The sequence below is a fragment of the Oncorhynchus gorbuscha genome, linkage group LG18, assembly GCF_021184085.1.
Source record: "Oncorhynchus gorbuscha isolate QuinsamMale2020 ecotype Even-year linkage group LG18, OgorEven_v1.0, whole genome shotgun sequence".
NCBI lineage: Eukaryota > Metazoa > Chordata > Actinopteri > Salmoniformes > Salmonidae > Oncorhynchus > Oncorhynchus gorbuscha.
The window spans coordinates 13042102-13054508 of NC_060190.1; the positions used below are offsets into that span (position 1 = coordinate 13042102).

Genomic DNA, 12407 nt, shown 5'->3' on the forward strand with positions numbered 1-12407 from the left:
ATTTTAGAAAAATGTTCAGTTTCCTTATTCTCAAAGGGGAGGGTGATGGAGTATTGAAAACAGCAGCTCCAATCATTTTGACCCCATCTTTTTTTCTCCCTTCTCTGAGCAATTGTATTAGTATAAAATAACAATTTTCATACAATATAGCTCAGTATTTGTATTTTAAACTGTATTTGTGCCTCATTTTTAATCAAGAGGTCCAATAATTCCAGACCCCACTGTATCTCTGCCCCTCCTTACCATATGGAGCAAATCCATATGTCTCTACGATTCCCATCTCCTCCTCCCAGTTTTCTTCCTCATATGGCGGCAGAGGTGAGGCTGGCAGCAACGGCTGTGGGTTTTTTTTGGACTTCTTCCTCCATTTCCACCTATACCTGGAAAAATAGGCCTGCCTGTACCTACGCTCTGGAGCAGGGTCCAGTATACCATTGCCTGAATACATCAGCTTCCTCTCTGGAACAGGGTCTGTGGCGCCAGGGCAGGAATATATCGGCTTTCTCTCTGGAATGGTTTTGGCACTGATGCACAAGCCCGGGGGGTTACTCACTGTCTGGAGCATGGTCCACTGTTACAGGTCTTCCTCAGGACTTTACTGTAGTCCTACAGAGAAAAGCATGAACACAGAAATGTTGTCATGTTAGCTAATAAGCCGTGCTTGACATGGTCAGGAGATCGCCAGGGCGGAGTAGCTGCTGCACGTCAAATTTTATACGCTTGAGTTCCTGAGATCCTGTTCAATAGTATGGTAGAGCTCCTGCACCAAAATATAAACAGTACCGGCACCTATTTCGGGTCCAAGTCAAGCACGGCTAATAACGTCTGACACTTTTGCAAAATAAATGTTTCTTCACAGCATCATTCTACAAAATCCGTGCCGTTAGATAGAGAAAGCTTGCACTATTGATATCACCTTGCTGCCACAAATTTTGTCGAGGCAAGTCCTCCTTCACAAATAATTAAACTGACAACATGGAATACAACAATAGGCTAGCTACATTTAACAACAAAATTCTGCATGAACTTTAAAAAAAAAAAAACTTTCTAAATGAAGTCTTCCAGTTGCTAATAGATTGACTGTTCGATAGTTAGCTAACGTCGATTGCTGGCTAGAAAACTCACTTTATTCCAGCATCAATTAGCATATAATTTTTCCCCTTTCATGTAAACTCAACAACCCAATTTAACTACATAAACGTGGGTTTCAGAATGGGCAATTATACAAAGACAATAAAGGTAAGGTAAATTGCTAGCTAATTAACCATTTCATCGTACACGTACCTCCGGCGGGCTTCGAATGCGGTGTATGACGTCAAGCGCACGGCGGAGTCTCCTCTGTTCTGACATCCACGTGGGTTACTGCTTGGTTTATTATTTTGTACTGTTTCGGGTTTTTGTTTTCAATCCAACCCTATGTATTCTCTGTAGGACAATGTATTGAATCATGCAAATAATACAAGTTTTAGTTCCCCACATAATATTAAATCAATTGACAGTGTGAATCAGGGGTTGAAGTACGTGTTGAAGTACACTGAACCATATCATTTCCATCTCTTTGAGAATTCTCTGGGTCCCACAAGTCATTTCTCAGGACTGTGAGATTTAGGTCAGCATAGATAGAGGCTCCTCATGAGGCATACTGCAGCTAGAGAGTTATGGCTATACAGGAAATCCCACATTTGATCAATTGTAGCAAACCTGTTTTACTGCATTTCTGAATCAATGGCAAACATTATTATTCCTAAAACAGGACCGAGTATTCCTTTCATCATACTGTAAGAAGTTGACATTTTCATTTAAGAAATTAGCATTCATCAGGTTGTAATCATGCCAGGGCAAATCTCTTTATTTACAGCTTAAAGTTGTTTGTACATCACAATTGCAGATAAGACCTCATATCATAAGTAGTAGGCTACTTACAGCCACATGCAGTACAGTGCTTCAATGTATGCGTAACAGTGGTACGTGGTAGAGAAATAGGACGACAGAAACTAGGTAACAGAAAATAACAAGATATCACAAGCTCTAGCCATTCTTATTGCCACAATGCCACCCCCTGTGCGCTTTAAAACCCAACCTCTCAATATCTTGAAGAACAGGAGATTACATCTTTCATTGTGTTAGGAAGCATCTAGGAGCCAAGGAATGGGAAATGTTTGAGTTTATTTAAAAACGTTGCAAGCGAAACTTTGTGACAGTGCTCAACAGGTGATTGGCTGTTGCACTGTCTGAAATGGGATGCCAATGATCAACAACTCCTCAAATGACAGGAGGGCTTCTACATGAGGAAGCTCAATTTGAAGACATTTCTCAATTTATCTCAATTTCATTTAAATATGTGTGAAGTGAATCTTTCAAGGTTGTAGAAGTAAACCTTGTAGTGCCAGGTTGGTATGGTATAGAGAAAAGTAGTATTGCTCACCAGTTTATTTAGTGTAAGACAGTGGGAAACCTTATCAACATACTTTGAAAGGACACAGAAACCAAAGCAACCTGAAAAGCAATGGACACTGCATTCATAGATAGTTTTTTCTGTTTCTGTGTCAACCTAGATATTCCCCCAACGCTCATCTGTTTTTAAATAAAAAACATTGTGCTGTGCCTCCCAAGTGGTGCAGCGGTCTAAGGCACTGCATCGCAGTGCTTGAGGCATCACTACAGACCCGGGTTCCATCCCAGACTGTGTCTCAGCCAGACGTGACTGGGTGACCCATGAGGTGGCACACAATTGGCCAAGCTTCGTCTGGGTTAGGGGAGGGTATGGCCATCCGTGTTGTCCTTGTCACATCGCGCTCTAGCTACTCCTGTGGCGGGCCGGGGGCATACACACTGACTTTGGTTTCCAGTTGTACAGTGTTTCCTGCAACACATTGATGCGGCTGGCTTCCGGGTTAAGCAAGCAGTGTGTCAAGAAGCAGTGCGGCTTGGCAGGGTCATGTTTCAGAGGACTGGCTCTCGATCTTCGCCTCTCCCGAGTCCGTTCGGGAGTTACAGCAATGAGACAAGACTGTAACTACCAATTGGGGAGAAAAAGGGGTAAAAAGTACAAAAATAAATAAATAAAAATAAACCTGTGCTGTAACAGTTTTATAAACTAGAGTTGATTACCTGGCCATTTCCTGATAGAACTGTATAAAATAGTAAAAGTGTGGTGAGTGGCACAATACAAATCCTGTACAACATTTACAAGTCATGAACATCGTTCAGACACAGATTTTAAAGCAACAGTAAAAATATGAATTATTACGTTGTCTAAACAACATAGCTATATACTGTTTTTAAAGGCACGAATACCAGAAAATGTGAGAACATGCAAAAATAAGAAAAAACAACATATTTATGTGCAAGGAAGCTAAATGTACGTTTAGAGCTATTTAATTTACAGTAGATTATCCCCTTTGCCTATCAACGCCCTCTCGAATATAGTAGTACAGCAAAGGCCTACTGTATGACATTTGAAAACTGTCAACAAAATGTAGATTTGTACACAAAAACCCATTAGGTTTTAACAGAGAATGTTAGCTATGTGAGACATTCATGATATTTACAGTATACTAGCCAAAGGGCAAACACTACCCATATACTCTGTATAGACTCCAGTATGATTGCTATTCCAGTCTTATTAGTACCAAACTCTAGTCTACAGTAAGTGAACTTCTGATGAATATACTGCAGTATACTACAGGATCTTATATAGAGATGATAGGGATGATTCAATGAGCCACACTGACATGGCTTAACACCCAGAGGAAATTCATAAAACACATTGAGATGTGGAACAACATAGAGATAAATACTGTATCTATCTCTATGCAGAATGCATTAAGCATTCTGTACATTCACATCCATTGGGTTACATTCATGTGCTTGTACATTGTTATGCTGTTGACTTGACAGCCCTGTGTGCTGGCAGGGTTTGTCTCTAGTTCAGTGTGGATATAGGGAGAGTGGAGTGGCAGTGTCCGACACAGAAATATAAAGCATATAGGCTAATACCCACATTAAAAACACTATATTATACTAAAGTACTTAATATAGAATTCTATAGTAAACTGTACTATACTATACTACACACTGGTATCCCTCGATCATGTGAACAGTAGTACTATATAATGTTATAGTATACTGTAGGTGCTATAGTAAATATTGTAGTGTTAGCCATAAAAAAGCACTGTCGTAAATACTACAGTATCTTACTTGCATATAACCTGCCCATTCCCCTCCCCCATGTCGCAATTTGTGCCACCCTTAAGTGAGAAACCTACATGTCAAGTATAGACCATATAGTGTGTTCTCTACAGGTTATAGAAAAGAGCAGAAGCACTGAACAATCTGCTTAGACCCCAGTCCTACCTACAGGTTATGGAAAATGTGCTCTTTTGGTATTTCTCCAGTAGCTTTCCTGAAGGAGAAAGCCTCCATTTCTATGTCAAAGATAATAAAACAAAAACACTGTAGTAAATACTACAGTAATGTCTGCAAAAACACTACAGTAAATACTACAAACCGCAAAAACAATACATTATTACTATAGTATACACTACAGTTTTCTATTATTACAGTATTTATACTTTAGTTAACTGTAAATACTACAGTATAATACAGTATACTACAGTAAATACTACAATAAATGCTACAGTATTCACTGCAGTGTTTTTGCGGCCTCCGTAAGTCAGAAATAAAGTCTGCAAAAACACCACAGTGAATACTATAGTATTTATTCCATAGTATACTATAGTTTTTTCATGTGGGTAGCTATAGCAGCTTAATGCAATGGGACATCCTTCATAGCAGATATCCCGGGTCTAACCAACTTAGACAGACTTACCACAGAATGTCTGAGTAGAAAATAATGAATGGGAACCCATGATTAAGAGGAATTGGCATCTTGAAATTCTTAACCAGCCAATTAACAACTCACTGTGTGAGTTAAGAATTTACCATATGGATTTCTCATACAGTATTACTCTACACAGATCATACTGTACCGTCATCTCAGAGTTCCCTAGGAAGGCATTCTTCTCTTCTCTTCCCCTGTACTGTACTGACCGATACACTTCATCTGTTCCTTCTTTGACTTCACTAAGCCATTCCATCCTCCTGAAAGCATTCCATCACACCAAGTTCTGCTGCCTCTCATTATCACTTCACATGACTGATATCTTCTTCAGTCAATGTGCCAACACCTTTTGACATGGAGATGCTTGTACAACACTTTCTCGCTCCTTCTCTCCCTCCTTTCATCTCTTTCTGTCACTCTTCTTACTCACAGAAACACGTGCTGCTTTGCTTTCTTCATCAATGTGCCTCTACCCACATACCGGTCTTCAGCGACCAAACACAGATCCACTTTAAGGAAACAGTGGGTATAGGGTTGTCTGGAAGCTGAAGATCTCTGTGTGGCTATCTGCCAGCCTCTCTCTGTTCCTTTATTCCCCAATGGCTACAACACACGCTGTTGCAGGTGAATAGGTTTTTGTTCACATTGTTTCTACATACACCACTAGAGTACATATATCCAGTGTTCAACAACCAGTAATGCCCTACATATTCAAAGCACCTGCCCAGTATAAATATTTTCCCCAGTAATAATTCATATTGATTGTGTTTTAGACTAAAGATGAGGCTGTGAGGAAACAATAGAGAACATAGAAGAAAGTGCATGAAGGAGTATGAGGGAGATACCAACATCTGTTGATGAGTCCCAGAATAGAACAGAAGTACGACGGTGAAGTACCAAAACTCCCTTTAGTCGTCAACACAGAAAATCCACTAGAGCTCCAGTCGCTGAGAGAAAACAGGGCCGTATTCATTAGGCCAGACCGTAGCAAAACGTTTCGCAACAGAACACAAAAACAAATGTTTCTAATTGAGCAAGCCCCGGTAGTACCTCCCAGTTTCAGTCTGTTTTCTTCTGTTTTGTGCCTAATGAATACACCCAAGTTCACAGTTCCACTCCTGGGGCAGCAGGGGGCAATGATGTCTAGCTGTCCCAGGCCCCAGCGTGGCTAGTCTTCCTTTCCCTTTCAAATTCCCCATTCCCGGTGGGGGTTCTAGTAGTGGGTTTCTAGTAGGGGGGTTCTAGTTGGTCTTGATCTCCAATATGGAGGGGTTGTGGTCCAGGATAGACAAAATGATCTTGTCCATGTACTGCCGCAGGCGGAAGTTGATCTCCTCCTGCTCCTTGAGGGCCTCCATCAACTGTGGAGATATATCAAAGCAATGTGATGTTACAATTAGATATGGAGGTGCCATTATCTGGTTATACCAGCTAACCCTGATGTCATGCAGAATGAAACTCTTCAGGTCTTAGGCAAGGTTACTCACATACATGCCTACTGTCTAAATTCCATGCGTACTATGACCTTAATCATTAGGGTTACTCTTGCAGGATTACTCCGAAATGATCAAATCATCAAATGATTAGCATTATGAATGAAAAACTCACGTCGTCCCGTGAGGCGTTGTCTATCTCAGCAGCCAGCGACTGGGCCTTGGTCTGGGTGGCAAACAGGTTCTTAGCCTCATACAGACTCAGACTGAGGATCTGACCATTCAGGTCGTCGTTCTGTTCTCTCAGTTTCAGGTTCTCCTGTTGGGTGGAGGGGGAGTGAAGGAGAGGGGGAGGGACATAGAGGGGGGGGAGTTTGGGAGAGAGAAGAGGGAGGGGGAAGTAGAGGTAGAGTGAGAGAGAGCGAGAGAGAGAGAGAGAGCGAGAGAGAGAGAGAGCGAGAAAGAGATGAGTATCATAGCTTGATTTGACAGACTAAAGCGATGGGTTTAGAGGGAGTCCACAGCTTGATGAGATTCATCTCAATTCTCCAAGTGCCCCACTTCATCCACACTGTGTCAGTAGGCAAGGCCTGTTAGATTAGACTACTGAAGCTTCACACAAATACACCCACGACAAACCATCTCTCGATTTCAACAGTAGCTGACACAGCACACCACATCTACAGTAACACCTACAGGACAGGACACGGGTTATTATGTTTATCACGGTGTTATGGCACAAACTGCGCCCTGTGTCGACAGGGGGTGAAGCTCTATAGGCGCTGTATGGTGATGATTATGCTGTGGTTAATGGGAGGGGTCAAAGGTTAAAGCTCACAAGAAACAACAGTGGGTTTGTTTACCGTCTGACCGTGACGGAGGCGTGCCCCAGCGGATACTACGAGGTGGCGGAGGTCAGAGGTCAGAGGAAAATCCTGCGAGACAAACCGCTGGACACACAGAGGAGGAGCAAAGAGGAGCACAGGGAGACATGAGAGGGAAGAGACTCATTCATCCCTGTTTGGAATACTATCACATCAGCTAGCTGATCTGCATTCTCTTTTGAACCCTTTCTCAAATATGAAACAGTGTCATTAATAAAATAACCGATTTGAAAAAGTAACCTATGACTGTTTTAAATAAGGAGTTTTCAGATAAGCACCATTTGATCTAAAAGTGTTGAGAAAAGACAAAAAGGGTATCGCATATCTGCCTGACACCAATTTGAGATGTTTCTCTTCCAGCCTTGTAGTTTAAACTTTGAATCAAAGCCTGTGACTGCAGAAAATGGTTTACTTGTCTGTGTGTCTGTGTAGTCTGGGTACCAGACTTTTTAGCTAACATTCCACTCCTGTCATTTGCCAAATGTAACAGCTGAGCAGAGACGGCAACCAGGCAAGTGTGAGAGAGAAAAAAAGAGAGAGAGATAGAGAGCAAGACAGATCCAGATGAAAGCTGCAGGCAAGGCGAGGCACTGTGATTATTCTCCTAGCGTTACTGTCTGTTTGACAGAGTGTACTGACCGAAGGCAAGAAAGAAGCCTACAGTAGAATATCAAATCTTTACACATGAAACCGCAACACTGCATGTCTCAGCATTAGAGCCTCTGCCTTGTCTGAGAGGACATCTTTGAAACACTTTCATCTTGATATCTTATCTCATGGTTATACTCGGTCCGATGCTCTTAACAAGGACGGGGAACATTAACAATGTCATTTCACTGCCCTTGACCGACAGATATCACTGGTATTCACCACCTAGAAATGGCACACTATCTAAGAAGTCGAAAAGGACCAACCTATAGTAGATAAGACGCACTGTAGGTAGATATGACTAGTGTATGCCACTCTCTATGTTGAGAATGTACTCCCAGCATTAGACTATCACACGAAACACTGTTAGCTCGCACAAAAGCATATAGTGGTGGCATATACAAACACGTACAGTATACTTAGAGGTGGAACGTGTGTAAAAAAACACAGAAAACACAGTGTAAAAGATTGTTTTTGAGCCCCACCTGTTTGAGTCTCTTGCCCAATTAAATCCTAGCAAATACCCCAAAAGAGGAAGTAACAATGCATTGAATACAGAGTTAGCATTAGCCAATAGCTCTCAAGCCCACCTGTTTGAGTCTCTTGACCTCGTGCTCCAGCTCCATCTCTCTGGTCTTGGCGTTGAACTCCGTCAGCCCAGAGGAGGAGCTGCGGCCGTGGCCAGGCTTCTCTGTCTCCAGTTTGAACAGCTGCAGGTGCTCCAGCTCCCGACGAAGGTCCTCAATCAGCTGCAGGAGGAGGGAGACAACCAGGGATGATATGCGGTAGCTGTCGTGGAGACTGTGTAGTTATAAAGAGTACCTGGGATAGCCATGTAGACCAGTCTGATGCAGTGGGCAGGCTGGTTTATGTGAAAATGTATTCTGTACAAGCATTCAGCTACTAGAGATTTCAGAAGAGTGGGAGAGGCATCATAAGCTTCCATTTCACATTACGTGTAAAAGTGTGCATAAGTGTGTGTACGTGTGTGTGCGTGTGTGTGTTTGCACGCGTGTGTGTGTGCGCGCGCGCGCGTCCCTGTGTGTGTGCTATCTCTCCTCCCACCTCCTGCATGGCCTCCCTCTCCTTCTGGAACTCGTGTCTGTTCTGCCTCAGCTTGTCCATCATCTTCCTGTAGAGGTCCAGCTCATCCTTCAGCCTCAGACTGGTGTCCTCCAGCTTGTCTGTCATGCGCTGCTTCTCCTGACAACACACACGTATAGACACATTCCAATACATGTGATGGTGCACAGAGAATGAAGCACGGATCGTTTTTCAAACGTATGCCTGATTCACATTACAGACCAAAGCCAAGGCAATCTGCTCTGGGCTGGACTGGTTACACATCCACTATAGTTGCTGGAGCCGTGCTGGGACGGCCAATGTGAATAGAAGAGCCCCAAGTCAGCACAGTACAGTTTGGGGAGGCCCTATAAGCCAAGTACAACAGCTTAGGGAGAGACAAAATAATACAGCAAGCTAGAGAGGGCGGAGTCACTCAATCTCAAAACTGACCCCGATTACCCAATAACCTCGGCTCTGCCCCCAACCTTCCAGAGTAGCTCATCAAAATAAAAGTCACATGGTGTTCACACAATTAAAGGTCCCACAGTATGAATAAGGCATTGGGTTGTTAGGATGTATGTGGTAAGCAAGAACACAGTCAATTTAATAATGCACAGTGAATAGTCCTGTAAGAAGAAGCATTAGGACACATACCTTAAAATTAACTATACTTTTAATTTAAAAAAATGTAATTTAAATAATTGGTTAAATAAAGGTGAAAAAAAAATGTTTCTTCTCCGCAATGAGTCTGGAGTCCCTCCCCGATGATTTTTTAGAATGGAACAACATTCTAGCCACTGTGATTGGTTCCAGAAACCAATGGGTTGGGCCAGAGACAGAATACACACCGGTAAAGCGGAGGTTTGAAAATTCGTCATTGGCTTTGATTACAATTAATTCGCTGATGACTTTGTTTCGTACAACGTTTTTTTTTTCTATGTCACCACAAATGACTTCAGCGATGGCAGTCTCAGACTGAAGTATGAGGTGAACGACAGAGCAGCGAAATAATTCAGTTTGAGTCGTCAGGCAACCTGAAGTGTATAGTATGGTAATTAGTTAGTGTGACTGTCTGTTCACACAACCACACAATTAATTGATCATGCAGACCAGTAATGCCAACTCCCTTGCATGTCATGTTAGAAATAGAGGTGTTGATATGAGCCCAGCTGTAGCCTTCACACCTCCAAACGTGTGTGTGTGTGTGTGTGTGTGTGTGTGACTGTGGCAATTGGTCACGTGCTGTTGATGGGAGGGTGTTGATGTTTTGTAAGCAGTTATCGAGGTCTCTGTCTGTGGAGATCGTAGTACTGGAGTTGCATGAGTGAGAGCGTATGTTTGTACTAAACGTAGCCTACTGTGTCTCTGAGGATGATATGTAAGCAAGCACGCACATACCTCGTCCAGTTTCTCTGTCTGAGACTTCAGTCTGCACATGTTCACCGATATATCCCCATTCTCCTCCTCTAGCTGTTGGACTCTGTAGGGGAAGAAGAGGAAACACATTATGATAATTCATCCATGTTTAATATACTGTATGTCCGGGTTATTCAAAACAAGGCCACTAACAACGAGAAATGGACATTAGCAGTACAGCAGACCTCAAGGTCTGGATTCAGTATCTAGCTCAAGGCCTAATCTATGGTATCTACCTAGCGCTATGGACTACACTCTTAGAAGAAAGGGTTCTTAGGATGTCCCCATAGGAGAACTCTTTTTGATTCCAGGTAGAACACTTTTGGGTTCAATGTAGAACCCTCTGTGGAAATGATTCTACATGGAACCCAAAGGGTTCTGCTATGGTGACAGCCAAAGAACCCTTTTAAGTTATAGATAGTACCATTGTGTACACGCACACATGTAAATATGACTATCTACGATGCAGTGTATAAATGATTGAAGTAAGTGTGTTTGTGTGTGTGTGTTACCGGTTGTGTAGCAGCTCTAGCTCAGTGTTCTTGTCTCTCTCCATCTTGCTGTAGGCCTCACGGTGTCGTCTCTGCTCCTCCTCTGTGTTCTGCTCTGCCTGCGCCTCCTGGTCCTTTAACTGCTCCTCCAACTCGTGGACCCTGTGAGTGACACACACACGTATGCACACACACACATACAGAAACATTAGCATAAATGAGATATGTAAAAAAAAATGCTCACACACACATATATATATATATTTAAGAATGAACGTGTGTGTGTGTGTGCATTCGTACATGTGTTTGTGTGTATGTGTTTGTGTGTATCTACGTGTGTGTGTGCGTGGGTGGGTGGATGTGCATGCATGTGTGTGTGTGTAAATCTCCTACCTGTGAACCAGCTGTGTGTTCTCCTGCTTCAGCTTGGACTTGAGATCTCCGTTCATCAGCGTGTCATTCTCCAACTCTGCTACCTTCTTCTCTAGGTAACTCACCTGTGTGTGGGAGAGAGAGGGAGAGAGAGAGAGGGGGGGGGTGAGAGAGGGAGAGAGAGAGTGAAAGAGAGAGAAGGTAAGAGATGTTGTTATATCATTCATTCATCCAATGTCCTTACTTCAGCAAGCACAATCAGCAACAATCTCTGCCAGAGCCATTCAGCTCGATTCACAGCAGAACACCTCTTGACAGTAGCAGCCAATGCAATCAATTTCACAATCAGTATCCCATCAATTTTCACCTTAATATTATGGAGTGCAGGTAGTGGAACGGTCACAGATAGAGACAGACACGATAAATGGTAGTCTCTTCCATAGAATGAAACAGAACACAACGTATCTCTGCGGTACCTTCTCAGTGATGTCGATGTCACAGGAGTCGATGCTATCTCGGAACAGGTCCTCTGTGCTGCCGTTGCTGCTGCTGAAGTTACTGGTGTGGAGGAGCTGCCTGCAGACAGAGAGAGAGGAAGAGAGAGGAAGAGGCTGTTATACAAGACTTGAAGAAAAAAACAATCAAATCTCTCCCAACTGTGGTAGTCCTAGAGCTATCCTTTTTTAGTTTCACCCTATAGGGCATCAATCTGAGCTTTACTGCTGAACCATAATGCCACTGTGTGTGTGTGTGTGTGTCCACTCCTGCAGAGAGAATGCTGCAGGATAGGATGTAAAAGGGACTATAAGCCAAAGGGCTGTGCCAATGGGGGAGCTGATCACACACACATGCACACATCACACACAATTACCCTACCAAGACACACAGGCATGCATGCCCTTATGTACGCACACTCGCACACTCACACACACAGTGGCATTCAAACTGCCACCACATCTTGCCCCACTCTAACTAATGGAATGGCTTCACACCAGCCTCCATTACAGAGACGATTCATCAATAAGAGGAGGAGGAGAAAGAGAGAAAAAGAGTAAGGGAGGAGAGGAGGAGAGGTAGAGAGTAGGGAAGGGAGAGAGTAGAAGAGAGGGAGAGAGGGAGAGAGTAGAAGAGAGGGAGAGTAGTGAGGTAGTGAAGAGGGGGAGAGAGTAGACGAGAGGAGAGAGTAGAGAGAGGGCGAGAGTAGAAGAGGGGGCGAGAGTAGAGAGAGTAGGAGAGGGAGAGAGTAGAAGAGGGC

At 43.1% G+C, this 12407-nt stretch overlaps 1 protein-coding gene across 3 annotated transcripts in view; it reads right to left on the reverse strand.

The window, feature by feature from the left end:
- Positions 1-1817: 1817 nt before the first annotated feature.
- LOC124003029 (rab11 family-interacting protein 4A-like) overlaps positions 1818-12407 on the reverse strand; it is a 110870-nt gene continuing 100280 nt past the window's right edge. For 2 of the 3 annotated variants that reach the window (XM_046310992.1, XM_046310994.1), the window contains 9 exons: positions 11629-11728; positions 11174-11277; positions 10802-10942; positions 10272-10353; positions 8874-9011; positions 8399-8557; positions 7140-7226; positions 6452-6595; positions 1818-6204 (listed from right to left, as the gene is read on the reverse strand). In XM_046310992.1, coding sequence (XP_046166948.1) covers positions 6085-6204; positions 6452-6595; positions 7140-7226; positions 8399-8557; positions 8874-9011; positions 10272-10353; positions 10802-10942; positions 11174-11277; positions 11629-11728 — 1075 coding nt within the window. In that variant the 3' untranslated portion in view covers positions 1818-6084. The remainder of the gene's footprint in view (positions 6205-6451; positions 6596-7139; positions 7227-8398; positions 8558-8873; positions 9012-10271; positions 10354-10801; positions 10943-11173; positions 11278-11628; positions 11729-12407) is intronic. The other variant, XM_046310993.1, reaches the window with a different exon arrangement.